General features: G+C 40.8%; 1 protein-coding gene across 1 annotated transcript in view; it reads right to left on the bottom strand.

Moving 5' to 3' along the window:
* The window catches only part of erp44 (endoplasmic reticulum protein 44), a 61,325-nt gene that overhangs the window by 18,295 nt on the left and 27,747 nt on the right, over positions 1 to 15,283 (bottom strand). Inside the window, exons 2-4 of the mRNA XM_060900175.1 lie at positions 13,928 to 14,000; positions 13,783 to 13,822; positions 3,456 to 3,571 (exon numbers count right to left, since the gene is read on the bottom strand). Of these exons, the coding sequence (XP_060756158.1) occupies positions 3,456 to 3,571; positions 13,783 to 13,822; positions 13,928 to 14,000 (229 nt within the window). The remainder of the gene's footprint in view (positions 1 to 3,455; positions 3,572 to 13,782; positions 13,823 to 13,927; positions 14,001 to 15,283) is intronic.

Here is a 15,283-nt window from a genome sequence, read left to right on the forward strand (position 1 = left end):
ATCAAACAAACAACAAATCAAAATACAAAAAAACAGTCAATTTTTTTAGACTGGCAAACAAATTATTCGTGTAATTGTGCAAAATATCAGTCTATTACTCTTCAGAAACCTTTTATTTTTGTTCCGCGTCTTTCTCAGTTTTGTTTGACGTAATTTATTTTGGTTGCGATTCCAGCTTTCTCGTTTGCGCTCCCTGACTTTTTGCTTGCAGTTTTGGCACAAACTTCACATGTGGGTGGGCTGTCCAGGAATGCATTCCCATTGGCTAACTTGTGTTTGACTGACAGCTACGCTCAGCCATTCCCTACTCGGATTCTGGCGGACTGTTTGACGGGTGACTGATCCATTGACGGTAAACAAGGACTTCAGTGGCGACTATGATACTGAATTAATTCAACAAAGTGTAAATTCAATATCGTAGTCGCCACTGAAGTCCACTCCATCCTTGTTTACCGGCAATGGATTGGTCACTCGTCAAACAGTCCGCCAGAATCCGAGTAGGAAATGGCTGCAACAGCCTCCAGGGGAAATCGCTGAGCATAGCTGTCAGTCAAACACAAGTTATCCAATGGGAATGCATTCCTGGACAGCCCACCCACACGTGAAGTTTGTGCCAAAACTGCAAGCAAAAAGTCAGGGAGCGCAAACGAGAAAGCTGGAATCGCAACCAAAATAAATTACGTCAAACAAAACTGAGAAAGACGCGGAACAAAAATAAAAGGTTTCTGAAGAGTAACAGACTGATATTTTGCACGATTACACGAATAATTTGTTTGCCAGTCTAAAAAAATTGACTTTTTTTTGTATTTTGATTTGTCGTTTTTGTTTGATATTTCAAAAGTATTGTATGAACATTTTGGCACAAAATTGATTCCATAGTTAAGATAATGCCGATAGTGTGCAAAGCGCCATCGAGGTAAACGCTGGCTACTTTGAAGAATCTAAAATATGAAACATCTTTTGGTTACCACATAAATTCCATATATGTTCCAGATGTGTATTTCATAGTTTTGATGTCTTTACTATTGTTCTACAATGTAGAAAACAGTCCAAAAAAAAAACCACTTATGAATTAGAAGGTGTATCCAAACATTTTGACTGGTACTGAATATACAGTAGATAATTTCATATCGCACCTATATCAATAATGCGAAAATATATTACTAAAAACACTATTATCACTAAGAGAAGTAGGCTTCTTGAAATAAGTGAGTTTTCAACTGAATCTTAAAGGAAATAGAGCTTGCTTGTCTAATAGTGACAGGGATTTCTTCAAGTTCCACAATTTAGGTCCCACTGGTGAAAACCTGCGATCCCTATACGTTTTCAACCTAGACTTAGAAACTTGTAATCACCTATTGGGGCAGGAATGCAAAGAGTAAGAACTGGGGCAAAAACTTAAAGGAACAGTCCACCGTACTTCCATAATGAAATATGCTCTTATCTGAATTGAGACGAGCTGCTCCGTACCTCTCCGAGCTTTGCGCGACCTCCCAGTCAGTCAGATGCAGTCAGACGCGCTGTCACTCCTGTTAGCAATGTAGCTAGGCTCAGCATGGCCAACGGTATTTTTTGGGGCTGTAGTTAGATGCGACCAAACTCTTCCATGTTTTTCCTGTTTACATAGGTTTATATCACCAGTGATATGAAACAAGTTCAGTTACACAAATTGAAACGTAGCGATTTTCTGTGCTATGGAAAGTCCGCACTATAATGACAGGCGTACTAACACCTTCTGCGCACTTCGACAGCGCATTGATACGGAGCTCAGATATCAATGCGCTGCCGAAGCGGTTAGTACGCCTCTCATTATAGTGCGGACTTTCCATAGCATAGAAAATCGCCACGTTTCAATTTGTGTAACTGAACTTGTTTCATATCACTGGTCATATAAACCTATGTAAACAGGAAAAACGCGGAAGAGTTTGGTCGCATCTAACTACAGCCCCAAAAAATACCATTGGCCATGCTGAGCCTAGCTACATTGCTAACAGGAGTGACAGCGCGTCTGACTGCGTCTGACTGACTGGGAGGTCGCGCAAAGCTCGGAGAGGTACGGAGCAGCTCGTCTCAATTCAGATAAGAGCATATTTCATTATGGACGTACGGTGGACTGTTCCTTTAACATGTTACATATATCACTCTGTGCCAGTCCATTCAGTCCCTTATACGGTATACTAATACGACGTTCATTTTAGGAAGCCATGGCCTATTGGTTAGAGAAGCAACTTTGGGATCAAAAGGTCACTGGTTCAATTCCCTGGACCAGCAGGACTGGCTGAAGTGCCCTTGAGCAAGGCACCTAACCCCCACTGCTCCGGCAAGTGTGGTGGCGTACCTTGTATCTGATTAACCAAAGAAAAATTGATGACGCGATTATCAGTTCGGGCAGGTAACCTGGCTGTTAATTAATAAATAAATAGTCGATGGGCAGCCAGTGTAACTCAATTAAACTAGGTATTGTATGATCATACTATCCCCCATCTATCCCTGAAAATAATCAAGAAATCAGCAGGCATGACCTACAAAGCTGGCAATCCTGTATTTGAACCTCCTTTTAATTTGCTGATCTGAAATCTAACTTTTATACAGGCCACATGATAACTAATTATAGTTTACCGACAAAGCTCAGGCTTTTCACTGCCCATGTGCTGCATCCTATGCAAGTTTGTTTTTCAATTAGGGCTCCTCCATCAACCAAATATACTGTAGCACGTTTCCTTCAAAACTGCCGAAGCGAAGCGAAGCCACAGCCTCTCTCATTTTCCCTTTCTAAGCTGGACTATGACTGGGTGAAAGTCTGACCATTTCAGTATTTCTTGTTGAGCCAGTTTGCAAAGTCATGAGCATACAATTTTACAGATCTCCATCACGACACCGTTTGTGACATGGCGCTTTAGACTACGAACTACAGGTTTTCAATGCAAATAAATACAAACATGTCTTTTATATAGAAAGCAAACCGTCAGAGGAAGTCACCTAAATGTGTTTCCGTTTAAGCAAATCAGGCCGAGTTTCTTGGATTTATTGTAGCATCATAGCCTGAACCATACACTCATAATATTATGGTTCCTAGTTTGGGGGGGGGACGGGGACCCTGAATAAAATTAAATAAAGTGTAGTTGAACAGCAAGCGAGTGGAAGATGAGAAGGAGGAGGAAGACAAAAAAAAAAAGTGAAGATGAAAGCAAACCCCATACTGAGGGTTAAATACTCCAAAGCTCATCGGGTGGAATCTAGCTCTGTCTGCCACACACAGACAAACGTGCAGCGACACACACGCTCACGCAGCGGGGAATCTTTGAGCCGCCTTTACTTCACAGAAGATGCAGTTTTGTCATTAAACCATCAAACACTTTATGAGTCATCAATAATTCTGTTTAATTTATTTTTATCTGAAAGGCTAAACTGGTGTGTGTGTGTGTGTGTGTGTGTGTGTGTGTGTGTGCACTCACTATGTTGGTCACAATCCACACGGGCGAACACCACCTGCGAACGATCTGGATATTCTTCTCTCACCACATTAGAAGCTTCTTCGAAGATAGGGTGCAGCATTTGACTGAACCGACACCTGAGCATACACACACGCACGATTTAATCATAAACACTATTATTAAAGGGACATGACTACAAACATACACAGTATGAAAAGGACTTTACAGAGAGTATTATTTAAAAAAAAAAAACCTAGGTGAGGAATCATAAATGATCCAAAATTGTACAAAGTCAAGAAATCAAATATTCATGAACCGAAACACGATAACCCGCCCAGTGCAGAGACTTCAGTGATCTTGACGTACAGTAAGCTAACCTACACTATTCTCTGTTTGAGATGAGATATATATATGTGCTGTCAAGCGATTAAAATATTTAATCACGATTAATGTCGCGACTGTCATAGTTAACTCGCGATTAATCGCAACTTAATCGCATATTTTTGTCACATGAAAAACCATTGTAATTCTCTTATCAGCATAAAAAAGTGAATGGGCTTGCTTTGTACCAATGTTTTTTTTTTTTTTTATTGCAGAGCATAACACGTCTTGTCACAGCCACTGCAAAGTCGGGCTGGAGCCGCCGATGGGAAAACGAAATCTAAGCCGAGCACCGTGGCTCTTCGTCCCGAGGCGCGGGGCTAGCGCGCCCTGCCCGCGCTGGTTCTTTGGGGGGAGGGCAGAGGACTCTGGCTGTGCGTGGCGTGGCATTACAGTCTAGCTGCTATCGTTTTTCTAAGCAAAGTCTCTGTTCCAAGTTCCTGGCAGTTTCAAAAGCTTATGAAAAACCTACATCATGTCACAGAGCGTTAATCTCGCGATAAAAAAAATTATCGCCGTTAAAATTGAGTCAAGTTAACGTGATAATAACGCAACATTTTTGACAGCACTAATATATATATATATATATATATATATATATATATATATATATATATATATATATATATGGGCTGTAACGATACACCCAACTCACGATTCGAATCACGATTTTTGACCCACGATTTTTTTTTTTAAATATGCTTTTTTAAAGTAGTAAATTTGACTTATTAACATTTACTTACTTACATTAACTATTTAATAACAAATAATTCAGACCACTGCAGAGAATGAGTAATATGTATGCAAAAATTAACAAATGTATATCCAAAGATTGTTTTATTTCTCAAAATAATACTGTTGAAAGACATTCAACAAACTTTCATTCTGTATAACAAAATGCTACTCCATTGAATAAATGAAATCTCTCCCTTTCATTCTGGGGAAGCAGAATTGCACTAGTGCTGCAAAAGTAAACAAATACTAACCAAATACATAACATTTCTCTTTTCTGTCACAAATGTGACCCCATTGAGTTAAAGTAAATGAAATATCTCCTTTCTATTCTGAGGTAGCATACTTGCACTAGTGCTAAACCAATAGTTAAGATATCAAAATAACATCTGTTCTGTATAACAGATCAGATAACATCCTGCACCAGCTTGTGCGATGGCAACTGCAGCATTTTTTTTGTCTGTCACTTAACACAGCAGCGGCTGAAGTGCTTTTGTGGAAAAAAAAAAAAAAAAACGTGACAATTTTCCTGACTCTGCAAAGGAGTCTGGAGACCTGGTTCACGGCCATTCCTTTCTGTGCAGCTAGATTTACTGTGTGGGAAAAGCATCTGGTATGCGGAGAAAATCCGGCCGCCTCAACAGCATTTGCGATATTCCTCGCGTTGTCAGTGGTCACTGGCACCGGGAGGTCTGAGCTGATCTTCCATTCTGACATGTGCGTCAGGATTTCTGTCAGATGGCCACTTATATGGCTCTCGTACACCGGCCGTGTTTGAAGGACTGGGTTTGCGATTTGCCACTGGCCAGTGATGTAGTCTTTTTGTCACATGACTGAAAGCTCGTCGCGTGACTCGCAGAAGACTGTCGCAGGTCGGTGAAAAAACAACTTACTAATAGATATAAAAAATAAAAGTAATTTAAGTAAGTTTAAAATGTAATTTAAATGAAAAGTAAAGTATTCATAAATTGAAGTTTGGAAGCACTAACACCTCTGTTTTTGGGCTGAGGAGAAGTTTGAAAGGGTGTACCGCGATTCTGCCTTCTTGTATCTCGACACGGATCGTGGCTCTGCGTATCGCGATTTCGATTTGCATATTGTTACAGCCCTAATATATATATATATATATATATATATATATATATATATATATATATAAAAAAATTTACCAGCTGGGAGGTCCGTATGGTGAAATACCGTGACCGAGGTCTTGAAAGTACTGAGCGAGGCCCTCTGGGCTGAGGTCAGTATTCAAGGCCGAGGTCACGGTATTTCACGATACGGACTGACCTTAAGCTGGTAAATAATTTATGGGTTGTTTTACAATCCGGGTACGCAAGCTAAAAATCACATTTAACACTTATCTTCAATATCAAAAGGCTTGACTAAATAAACTTGGTTGTTTATTGTAGCCCTGTGATAGCTCTATTTACCATGCAAAAAAAATATTTGGTGATAACGTTATTTTTGGTGAATGTATGGCAATATGTCATATTTAGCAAAATTACTCGTGTCATTTAGAAAAAGTGCTTTTTTGACCACAGGTAGCTCCAAAAGGGATGCACTTAAATCATTCTTTATACCATAAAACAAATATCTGGTTCCATATCACTGGAAACATAGTTAAGTTTTAATGTTGAATGCCAGTAAGTTTTCAGACTATTTTGATCAAATGAGTATGTAATTGTGTCAAAAAAAAAAAGTCCTCTCCGAGACAGCTAATTTTTCAATATAAAATAACATATCTAAAATGATTATTTTCACCCTAAAATGTGGTCAAGATATTGGGACATAAATATTAGAGACAACTAACACAAAGCTTACAGCCTTAGATTTAAAAGCACTATGGAAGTAGTGGATTCTGAATTGTCAAAAAAAAAGTCCTCTCCGAGAATCACTTCATTTGTTTCTCCCAGCCCTGCTTAAAGCTACACTTAATCTTCTTTATCTTATAGCAGATTACACAAAACTACCATACACACGTCAAAAAATTACCTGAAATCTGTTCTTTAACTCGTCCTCCACTTAAAAACTGGTACAAGAACCAGTTTGAATCAATTTGAATTTTGGACCCCTGTGACACAAACTTTGTACCCTGATTGTAAAACAACCCATATATTTTTTTTTCTTGACCAAATTCTAACAGAAAACGAGAGCGCCCGAAAGGGAAAACTGAGCCGAGCCGCCATTTTGAATCCTCATTCACAGCTGTAATGCAAATGGCTTCCTCCTCGGTATACAAGTGCACTTCCATGGCAGGAAAAAAAACCCTACATTTTGCCGCATATGCAGTCCCCTATTTATACAAACAGGAGTCGTTCAGGATTCAGCCATGTTTTTGCTCGGCGTTAGCAACAGTTAGAGGTTTTTAGCTTTCTCCTGAAATGTTTTCTTTTATTTCTTCTTCCTCAGGGTAGTAAAACTCGCTTTCGCTGTGAACACTGTCGTTATCGCTATCCATGATGTAAAATTAATGCTATTCTCCTGAGAAATGCTGGCAAAAATGTATAAGATTTTTGATAATCTTATAAATAAATCTTATTAAAAATAAGGATAAACGTTGACAAAAATTGCTACTATGTTCACTGTTGTTGTGAACGAGCGAGTCGCCAGAGGTCTGTAACCGGGGTCCATACCGTAGGATACGGACCCGCTCGCCAGCCAATCAGAGCGCAGGATTTGGACCACGAAAAAAATAAGGAATGTTATTCTGCTTTCGTAAAAAGATATGATAAATAAAATGGGATCAATGTGCAAAAAACACACTACCTGATTTAAAAAAATTAATTAATTAATAAATAAAAACCCAGCTGCGCACACTAATATTTCATTGGACCGCCTCTAGCTTTAATTACGGCACTGATTGTTTCGACAAACTTATGCAATGTCACAACATTTATCTCCATCCAGATTGCCATTAATTTTTCGCTGAGATCTTGTATTGATGACTGAAGACTCGAACCACTCTCAAGTCTTCTCCAGCACGTCCCAAAGACTTTCAATGGGGTTAAGGTCAAGACTCTGGTGGTTAATTCATGTGTCAAAATGATTCCTCATGCTTCCTGAACCACTCTCATAATTTGGGCACTAATTTTATTTCCGTGCCATCAGGGAAGAAAAAATAAATAAATACATTGATGGGATAACCTGGTCATTCAGTACAATCAGGTCGTCAGCTGATCATGCGTTGACGTCATGCGCTTCCCTTCGTACCCCGACACGCCCGTCACTCAGGAATAGGGTAAATCTGGACTCATCAGACCACATGACCGTTTTCCATTGCTCCAGAATCCATTATTTATACTTCTGAGTTAACTGAAGCCTTTTCTTCCTTTTAGCCTCACTAACAAGTGGTTTCCTTATGGCCACACATCTGTTTAGTCTCAATCCTGCGAGTTCTTGTTGGATTGCGCGGATGGAAATGCTCTTACTTTCTCTATTACACACAGTCATGAGTTCTACTGTCGATTTGACTTCACCAAGCGTAAGTGATCTCTGATCATTATCAGTCACTATTTTTTTCCGACTACGTTTCTTCTGTGAAGTTGATGGTTCATCACCGCCCTTCAGGTTTTAATAACGCGTTGGACAGTTCTTAACCCAATTCCACCTAATTTCAGCAATCTCCTTAGTTGTTTTCTCTGCTTGATGCGGGCCAATAATTTGACCCTCCTGAAACACAGTAACATCTTTTCCGTGAGCACGGGATACGTCTTCTGACGTGACTGTTAAAGAAATGAGAAGCTACTCAGCTGTTTAGTCTCAATCCTGCGAGTTCTTGTTGGATTGGGCGTATGGAAATTCTCTTACTTTCACTATTACACAAGCCATGAGTTCTACTGTCGATTTGACCTCACCAAGCGTTTACAGGAGAACTGAAGTCATTTTTAAACGTGCTTTAATTACGTTTTCGGTTTTAGTAACCTTATATCGTGACTCGTACTGGCAACTAATTGCAATTAAATATTATCCTTATCAGCCTATTTGGTTTTTAGCCATGTTGAATTTAGTCCGTTTGGTCCGCGGCAGGCGTCGCTTATCCACGCGATCTTCACGAGACTTGTGCGAGACTTCGAAACGTGAAGTGTCAGCCAGGTGTCAGTGCCGCCATTTTGAAAACTGTTTTCCAAACGAAATATTGCACAAAAATGACAATTACTGCCTACTTTTTTCAAACTTTCCTGATTGCTATCAAAACAAACAAAACTTCCGGCTTGATTACGTCAGCATTCGAAAGAGGGCGCGCGCGTCTTTTGACAACCCGTGTCCGAAATCGCTCCCTACTCACTATATAGTGGGGACGCCATTTTGTAGTGCTGTCCGCGCTGAAAGAAATCAAATTAAAAGTCTCAAATTTGATTTAATAAAAGGCAGCGGCAAAGAAGAAAGTATTCAGCCTTGATTTAAAAAAAACTGAAAGATGCAGGTACTTTGTATTGATTAATGTGGGAAATGCGCTCAGTAGAATATGGATTTATCACAAAAAAACACGCGTGTATTTATTATTTTGAAAACCCACCAGCTGACCGATCGGCACGTTTTAATTGTGCGACAGTAATGACGTAAATATCAGCGTGACGGACGAGTGTCCGAAAGTGTTTTTTCCTCTATATAGTAATTCCTTATATAGGGAGTAGTGAACAAGTGAGTGATTTCGGACACAGGGAACGTTGGCAGATGTTGGTTGCTTTGATTTCCGCTGTACGTTTTACTTCCGTCCTACGATGTCTCGCACAGGTCTCAACGAATCTCGTTTACGGCCGTTGCTTTGACATATGGACTGATATTACAGAGCGTATTTCAAACACTCATAACTTGCTATAGCAGTGACAAAATAGTCATTTGCTCATTTAAATCTAAATGGCGACTTTTTTTGGCCAGACTTTTTTTTTTTAATATACATGTTTTGATGGATTAAAATATTCTTAGGCCCACTTTACACGGGGACGGTCTGAAACAAAAACGCAAAAGTCCGTTTTCGTTCTCACTTTTTTCCGCGTCTACACGACCGTTTTCAAGGAGGAAATCTGTGTCTATACGGCGACGCATAAATGTGTGGAATTCAATTGGATGTGCATGCCAGGCGGCTAGGTGGTGCTGTGAAAGACCTCCGCTATGTCTGCACGCATGCGCAACGTCTTCCGTCTTGTCTGATCTGCACATCTGCGCCGCGAAAACTTTGACTACTCTGGCTATGGTAAGTAAGAAAGTAAGTAAAAAAGTAAAAGCATACTATACCCGCCTCTGTTCATTAACGGTATATGTGCAGATTCGGTATAGATGTTCGAAGGACTCCTGGATGTTTATTAAAGCTGCCAGAGCAGCTTGAAGGTCCGTTGGATCGATGTAATCAGACATGCTCTTACTTACTTACTTCCCGGGCTGGCATGTACAGTATATGACATACGTATGACGTAAACGCGTACCCGACGTGAGCAGATCCGAGCAGAGTTTCGCGTATTGGGTAGTTTAGACGGATATGCAACGGGGGCTGTTTTTAACTTATCCACTCTGGAAGGCGTTTTCAATTTTTTCCGTTTTTCAGCCTCGGAAACGCCGTCCCCATGTAGACGAAAGGCACTTCCGATAAAATATTTAGTCGTTTTTACCCGACAGCGTCCTCGTGTAAACGGGCCCTTAATTTGCAGCACCTGGAAAATCCTGGGTTTTTTTATTTATTTTTATTTAGCTGCTATGTCGTCCTCCTTTACCGGCACCATCTTATGGATTTCAAAGGTACATACTGATCCAATTCAGCAGTACGTCATGGATTAAATGAGGTTTTTAATCTACATAATCAGGAAATATAAAAAGCTTAAAATGTGCCAGTCCCAACTAGCTAGATTCAACAACATCCAACAAGCATATTCATGCGACGGAAACCATTTATTGGACCCGTTCAAGCGCCGCTGCATTTTGGTAACATCATCATAAAGTGGACAACCTCAGAACGACTCCTTGGAGTTCAAGTGGACAATAAGATGTCCTGGTCAGATCATGCTGCGAATGTAGCGAAGTCCTTTGTGTCTAAATTAAGTTTACTCCGACGTATGCGGTTTCTCCCCCGGAAGCAACTGGAGGATTTCTACACGAAGGTTGCACTGCCATCAGTTACGTATGGTCTAATAGTTTGGGGATCGTGCAATAAGACACACTTAAGCAACCTGGGGGGGGCGGAAGAAAAAAAATACTAGTGCTGAAGAAGTTTTAACGTGAACAGGATGGGATAGCTTGGAGCCTATGTACGGTACAAGGTACGATTAACGGTGTTTGTCTTCAAATGCATAAAAGGTTACACCGTTGCAGAATTCAAGGATTTATTTGCACAGAGGAATTCAAGCTGTGAAAGTAGAAGAAATGGAGACATAATTCTTCCAAGTCCAGAAATGAACTATACTAGGAACTCCATACGATACAGAGGAGCAACAGCATGGAACAGTCTATCTAGCAAGGACTCAATGGCCAATAACTTAAACGAATTCAAGCATTTACTCGCTAAATTTGACATTAGTAGAATAAACTTTGACCTTACTGTAGCTGTAACTAAATACAAAGACAATAGTTATGCATATTATTAATTGATTTAATACAGGCTTGTGGTACTCGAGTCCGCCTCGTGTCCTAATTTTAAGGACTCGTGACTCAGACTTGTGCGTTAATTGCACTCGAACTCGTAAACCGAACACGAGGACTCTCATTTTTTTTCTTTATTTTTTGTAACATGCCGCCATAATTTGGCATATTTACAACCACAATTCCAAAAAAGTTGGGACAAAGTACAAATTGTAAATAAAAACGGAACGCAATAATTTACAAATTTCAAAAACTGATATTGTATTTACAATAGAACATAGACAACATATCAAATGTCAAAAGTGAGACATTTTGAAATTTCATGCCAAATATTGGCTCATTTGAAATTTCATGACAGCAACACATCTCAAAAAAGTTGGGACAGGGGCAATAAGAGGCTGGAAAAGTTAAAGGTACAAAAAAGGAACAGCTGGAGGACCAAACTGCAACTCTTTAGGTCAATTAGCAATAGGTCATTAACATGACTGGGTATAAAAAGAGCATCTTGGAGTGGCAGCGGCTCTCAGAAGTAAAGATGGGAAGAGGATCACCAATCCCGCTAATTCTGCGCCGACAAATAGTGGAGCAATATCAGAAAGGAGTTCGACAGTGTAAAATTGCAAAGAGTTTGAACATATCATCATCTACAGTGCATAATATCATCAAAAGATTCAGAGAATCTGGAAGAATTTCTGTGCGTAAGGGTCAAGGCCGGAAAACCATACTGGGTGCCCGTGATCTTCGGGCCCTTAGATGACACTGCATCACATACAGGCATGCTTCTGTATTGGAAATCACAAAATGGGCTCAGGAATATTTCCAGAGAACATTATCTGTGAGCACAATTCACCGTGCCATCCGCCGTTGCCAACTAAAACTCTATAGTTCAAAGAAGAAGCGGTATCTAAACACGATCCAGAAGCGCAGACGTCTTCTCTGGGCCAAGGCTCATTTAAAATGGACTGTGGCAAAGTGGAAAACTGTTCTGTGGTCAGACGAATCAAAATTTGAAGTTCTTTATGGAAATCAGGGACGCCGTGTCATTCGGACTAAAGAGGAGAAGGACGACCCAAGTTATCATCAGCGCTCAGTTCAGAAGCCTGCATCTCTGATGGTATGGGGTTGCATTAGTGCATGTGGCATGGGCAGCTTACACATCTGGAAAGACACCATCAATGCTGAAAGGTATATCCAGGTTCTAGAGCAACATATGCTCCCATCCAGACGACGTCTCTTTCAGGGAAGACCTTGCATTTTCCAACATGACAGTGCCAAACCACATACTGCATCAATTACAGCATCATGGCTGCGTAGAAGAAGCGTCCGGGTACTGAACTGGCCAGCCTGCAGTCCAGATTTTTCTCCCATAGAAAACATTTGGCGCATCATAAAACGGAAGATACGACAAAAAAGACCTAAGACAGTTGAGCAACTAGAATCCTACATTAGACAAGAATGGGTTAACATTCCTATCCCTAAACTTGAGCAACTTGTCTCCTCAGTCCCCAGACGTTTACAGACTGTTGTAAAGAGAAAAGGGGATGTCTCACAGTGGTAAACTTTTTTGAGATGTGTTGTTGTCATGAAATTTAAAATCACCTAATTTTTCTCTTTAAATGATACATTTTCTCAGTTTAAACATTTGATATGTCATCTATGTTCTATTCTGAATAAAATATGGAATTTTGAAACTTCCACATCATTGCATTCCGTTTTTATTGACAATTTGTACTTTGTCCCAACTTTTTTGGAATCGGGGTTGTACTATATCTACATTAATTTTGTACTAATTTCGTGCAAGTGTGTCACACCTGTGCGCCGTGGCGCGTGCATCAGACAGACTCTCAGGCGTGCTCACCAAGCAGACTCTCGCACGCGTGCCGTAAACGGCTCGCACCTGCACAGGATTAAGGCGCAATCAGCACACCGATATAAAAACCGTGAAAACACAATTAATTTGCGAAGTATTGAGTCGTGTTGCTGACACATCACCGAGCCTTATTTCCTTGTTTGGTTTCCTGATTTCCTGTTTCTCGTCTGCCGAGTCTACGATAGCCTGTTCATGCCTCGCTCGACCTATTGCCTGTTTCACCGTTTTACGATTTTGCCTGCGTTTCTGGATTGTTTACCGTCTTCACTTGTATTAATAAACACACCTTCTGCACTTCCATCCGTCTCCCAACCATCTCTGACAGAATACTTCGCACCCCCTGATAGAGACGCACATTCACTTGTTCATACGTCACGTTCAGGAACAAACTAACGTGAACGGGGCTAAAACAGCCACCGTCAAACAGCGCGGCTGGAGTCTTGTTCTCGGACTCGAAATTTTAACGACTCGGACTTGAACACTCGAGGTTTAGCGACTCGACTACAACACTGATTTAATGAAGATAATTAACAGATTTTTTTTTTTTTAAAGATTGTATACATTTTAGTCTACTGTATTTGTAATTATTTGCATCTGTACATGCACGACCCCGCCAGCTCTACTGATCAACTTATGTTTAAATAAAGTTATTCATTCGTATTTGGGCATTTTTCTTTTATTTTCTGGCACTCCCATTTCTATTTCCTTCAACAAAAACGTTTTTAAAAAAAAAAAAAAAGCCTAAGACCAGATGGATGGAAAGTATCCAAAAACACACAAAGCCATACTCACCAGTCTGCATAAAAGTTGACTAAAGCCACTCCAGCATTGTCTGTCGAAGAACACATTTCATTTCAGTTAACCGCTTGCAATAAACACATAACCCGTGTGCTCTCTCTCACACACACACACACACAAACACAAAGCGAGCACTTACTGAGAATGTCGTCAATGTTCCCTGCATCGAGACTGGTGATCTCTCCTCGCCCTGGAGTGTACAGGCCGGTTATCTGTGTAAAAATAAAAAAACAACAAACGACACGTCACTACCTTGAGCTGAATTAGAAAGCAGGAAAGATTTAACCCGACTCAGCAGGAGTGTGTTTCAAGTTTCACCATATAATGAAATATTTAAGAGGTGAAGAACCATAAACACCAAGTTGAGTGGAGTGACTGTTATGGCCCTTTTCCACTACCCTTTTTCAGCTCACTTCAGCCCGACACGGCTCGCGTTTCGACTACCTCAGAGCAGCACGACTCAGCTCGCTTCAGCCCTACTCAGCACCCAAAACTCGCACGGTTTTGGAGTGGGGCTGAAGCGAGCCAAACCGAGCCGAGTGGGGCTAGGGGCGTGAGCAGACACTCCCCTGTGCACTGATTGGTGAGGAGGAGTGTCCTCACATGCCCACACACGCCCCGCGAGCACGCTGGGATCTGTAAACACCGTAAACCCGGAAGAAGAAGAATTACGAATTACGAGAATTTCTGAAGCCTTATGCGCCTCGCCTCATCTATACGCTCTTGCCAGTATCTGTTGGCGTTGTCGGTGACAACAAGCCACAGCACCAAGACCAGCAACACTAACGACTCCATGTCCTCCATGTTTATTGTTTACTATCCAGGTTGTGAGACTACCGCTTAAAAGCTCATTGATGTCACTGTTTGCGCCGCCTAACGACATCACGACGTCCACCCACTTTCCCACTTTCGCTAACTCCACCCAATGTGTCCACCCACTTCCAGCCAGCACGGTTCAGCATGGTTGTAGTCGAAATGCAACTCCAACAGCCCCACTCAGCTCGACTCAGCCCAACTCAGCATCGCACGGCTCAGCCCGACTCAGCCGCGTTGGTAGTGGAAAAGCGGCATATGTTGGTCGGATGGTGAAGTACTCTTGATCCAACTCAAAAGTATAACCAACTAAATCTGTGCATTAATACAGAATATGAAGAAAATTTAAAAAAAATAGCGAGCACTTGAACACCCAAGACTTTAACTCAAGTCTTTATCCTTTCCTGCCTGAAGTCTCGGGTGATGAAGCACATTTGTGCTTTCGATAAAAAGTCTTTTCAAATGTTAGATGACTGTTGTGTTAGCATTAGCGTTATGATCTAGGGTTCGTGTCTGCACTGCTGCTCAGTCTAAAGTGCATATCCTGGACCAATTTAGTGGGGTTTTTTTTAAATATAAAAGTATGTCCCTTTACACACTCATCCAGAAGGGTAGTTTTGCACAAGGCCATCTGTCTACAGCAGAAAAAAATAAAATAACAAAACGTGTCTGGAAAAATCCC

This window comes from Neoarius graeffei, chromosome 19 (assembly GCF_027579695.1).
Source record: "Neoarius graeffei isolate fNeoGra1 chromosome 19, fNeoGra1.pri, whole genome shotgun sequence".
Lineage (NCBI taxonomy): Eukaryota > Metazoa > Chordata > Actinopteri > Siluriformes > Ariidae > Neoarius > Neoarius graeffei.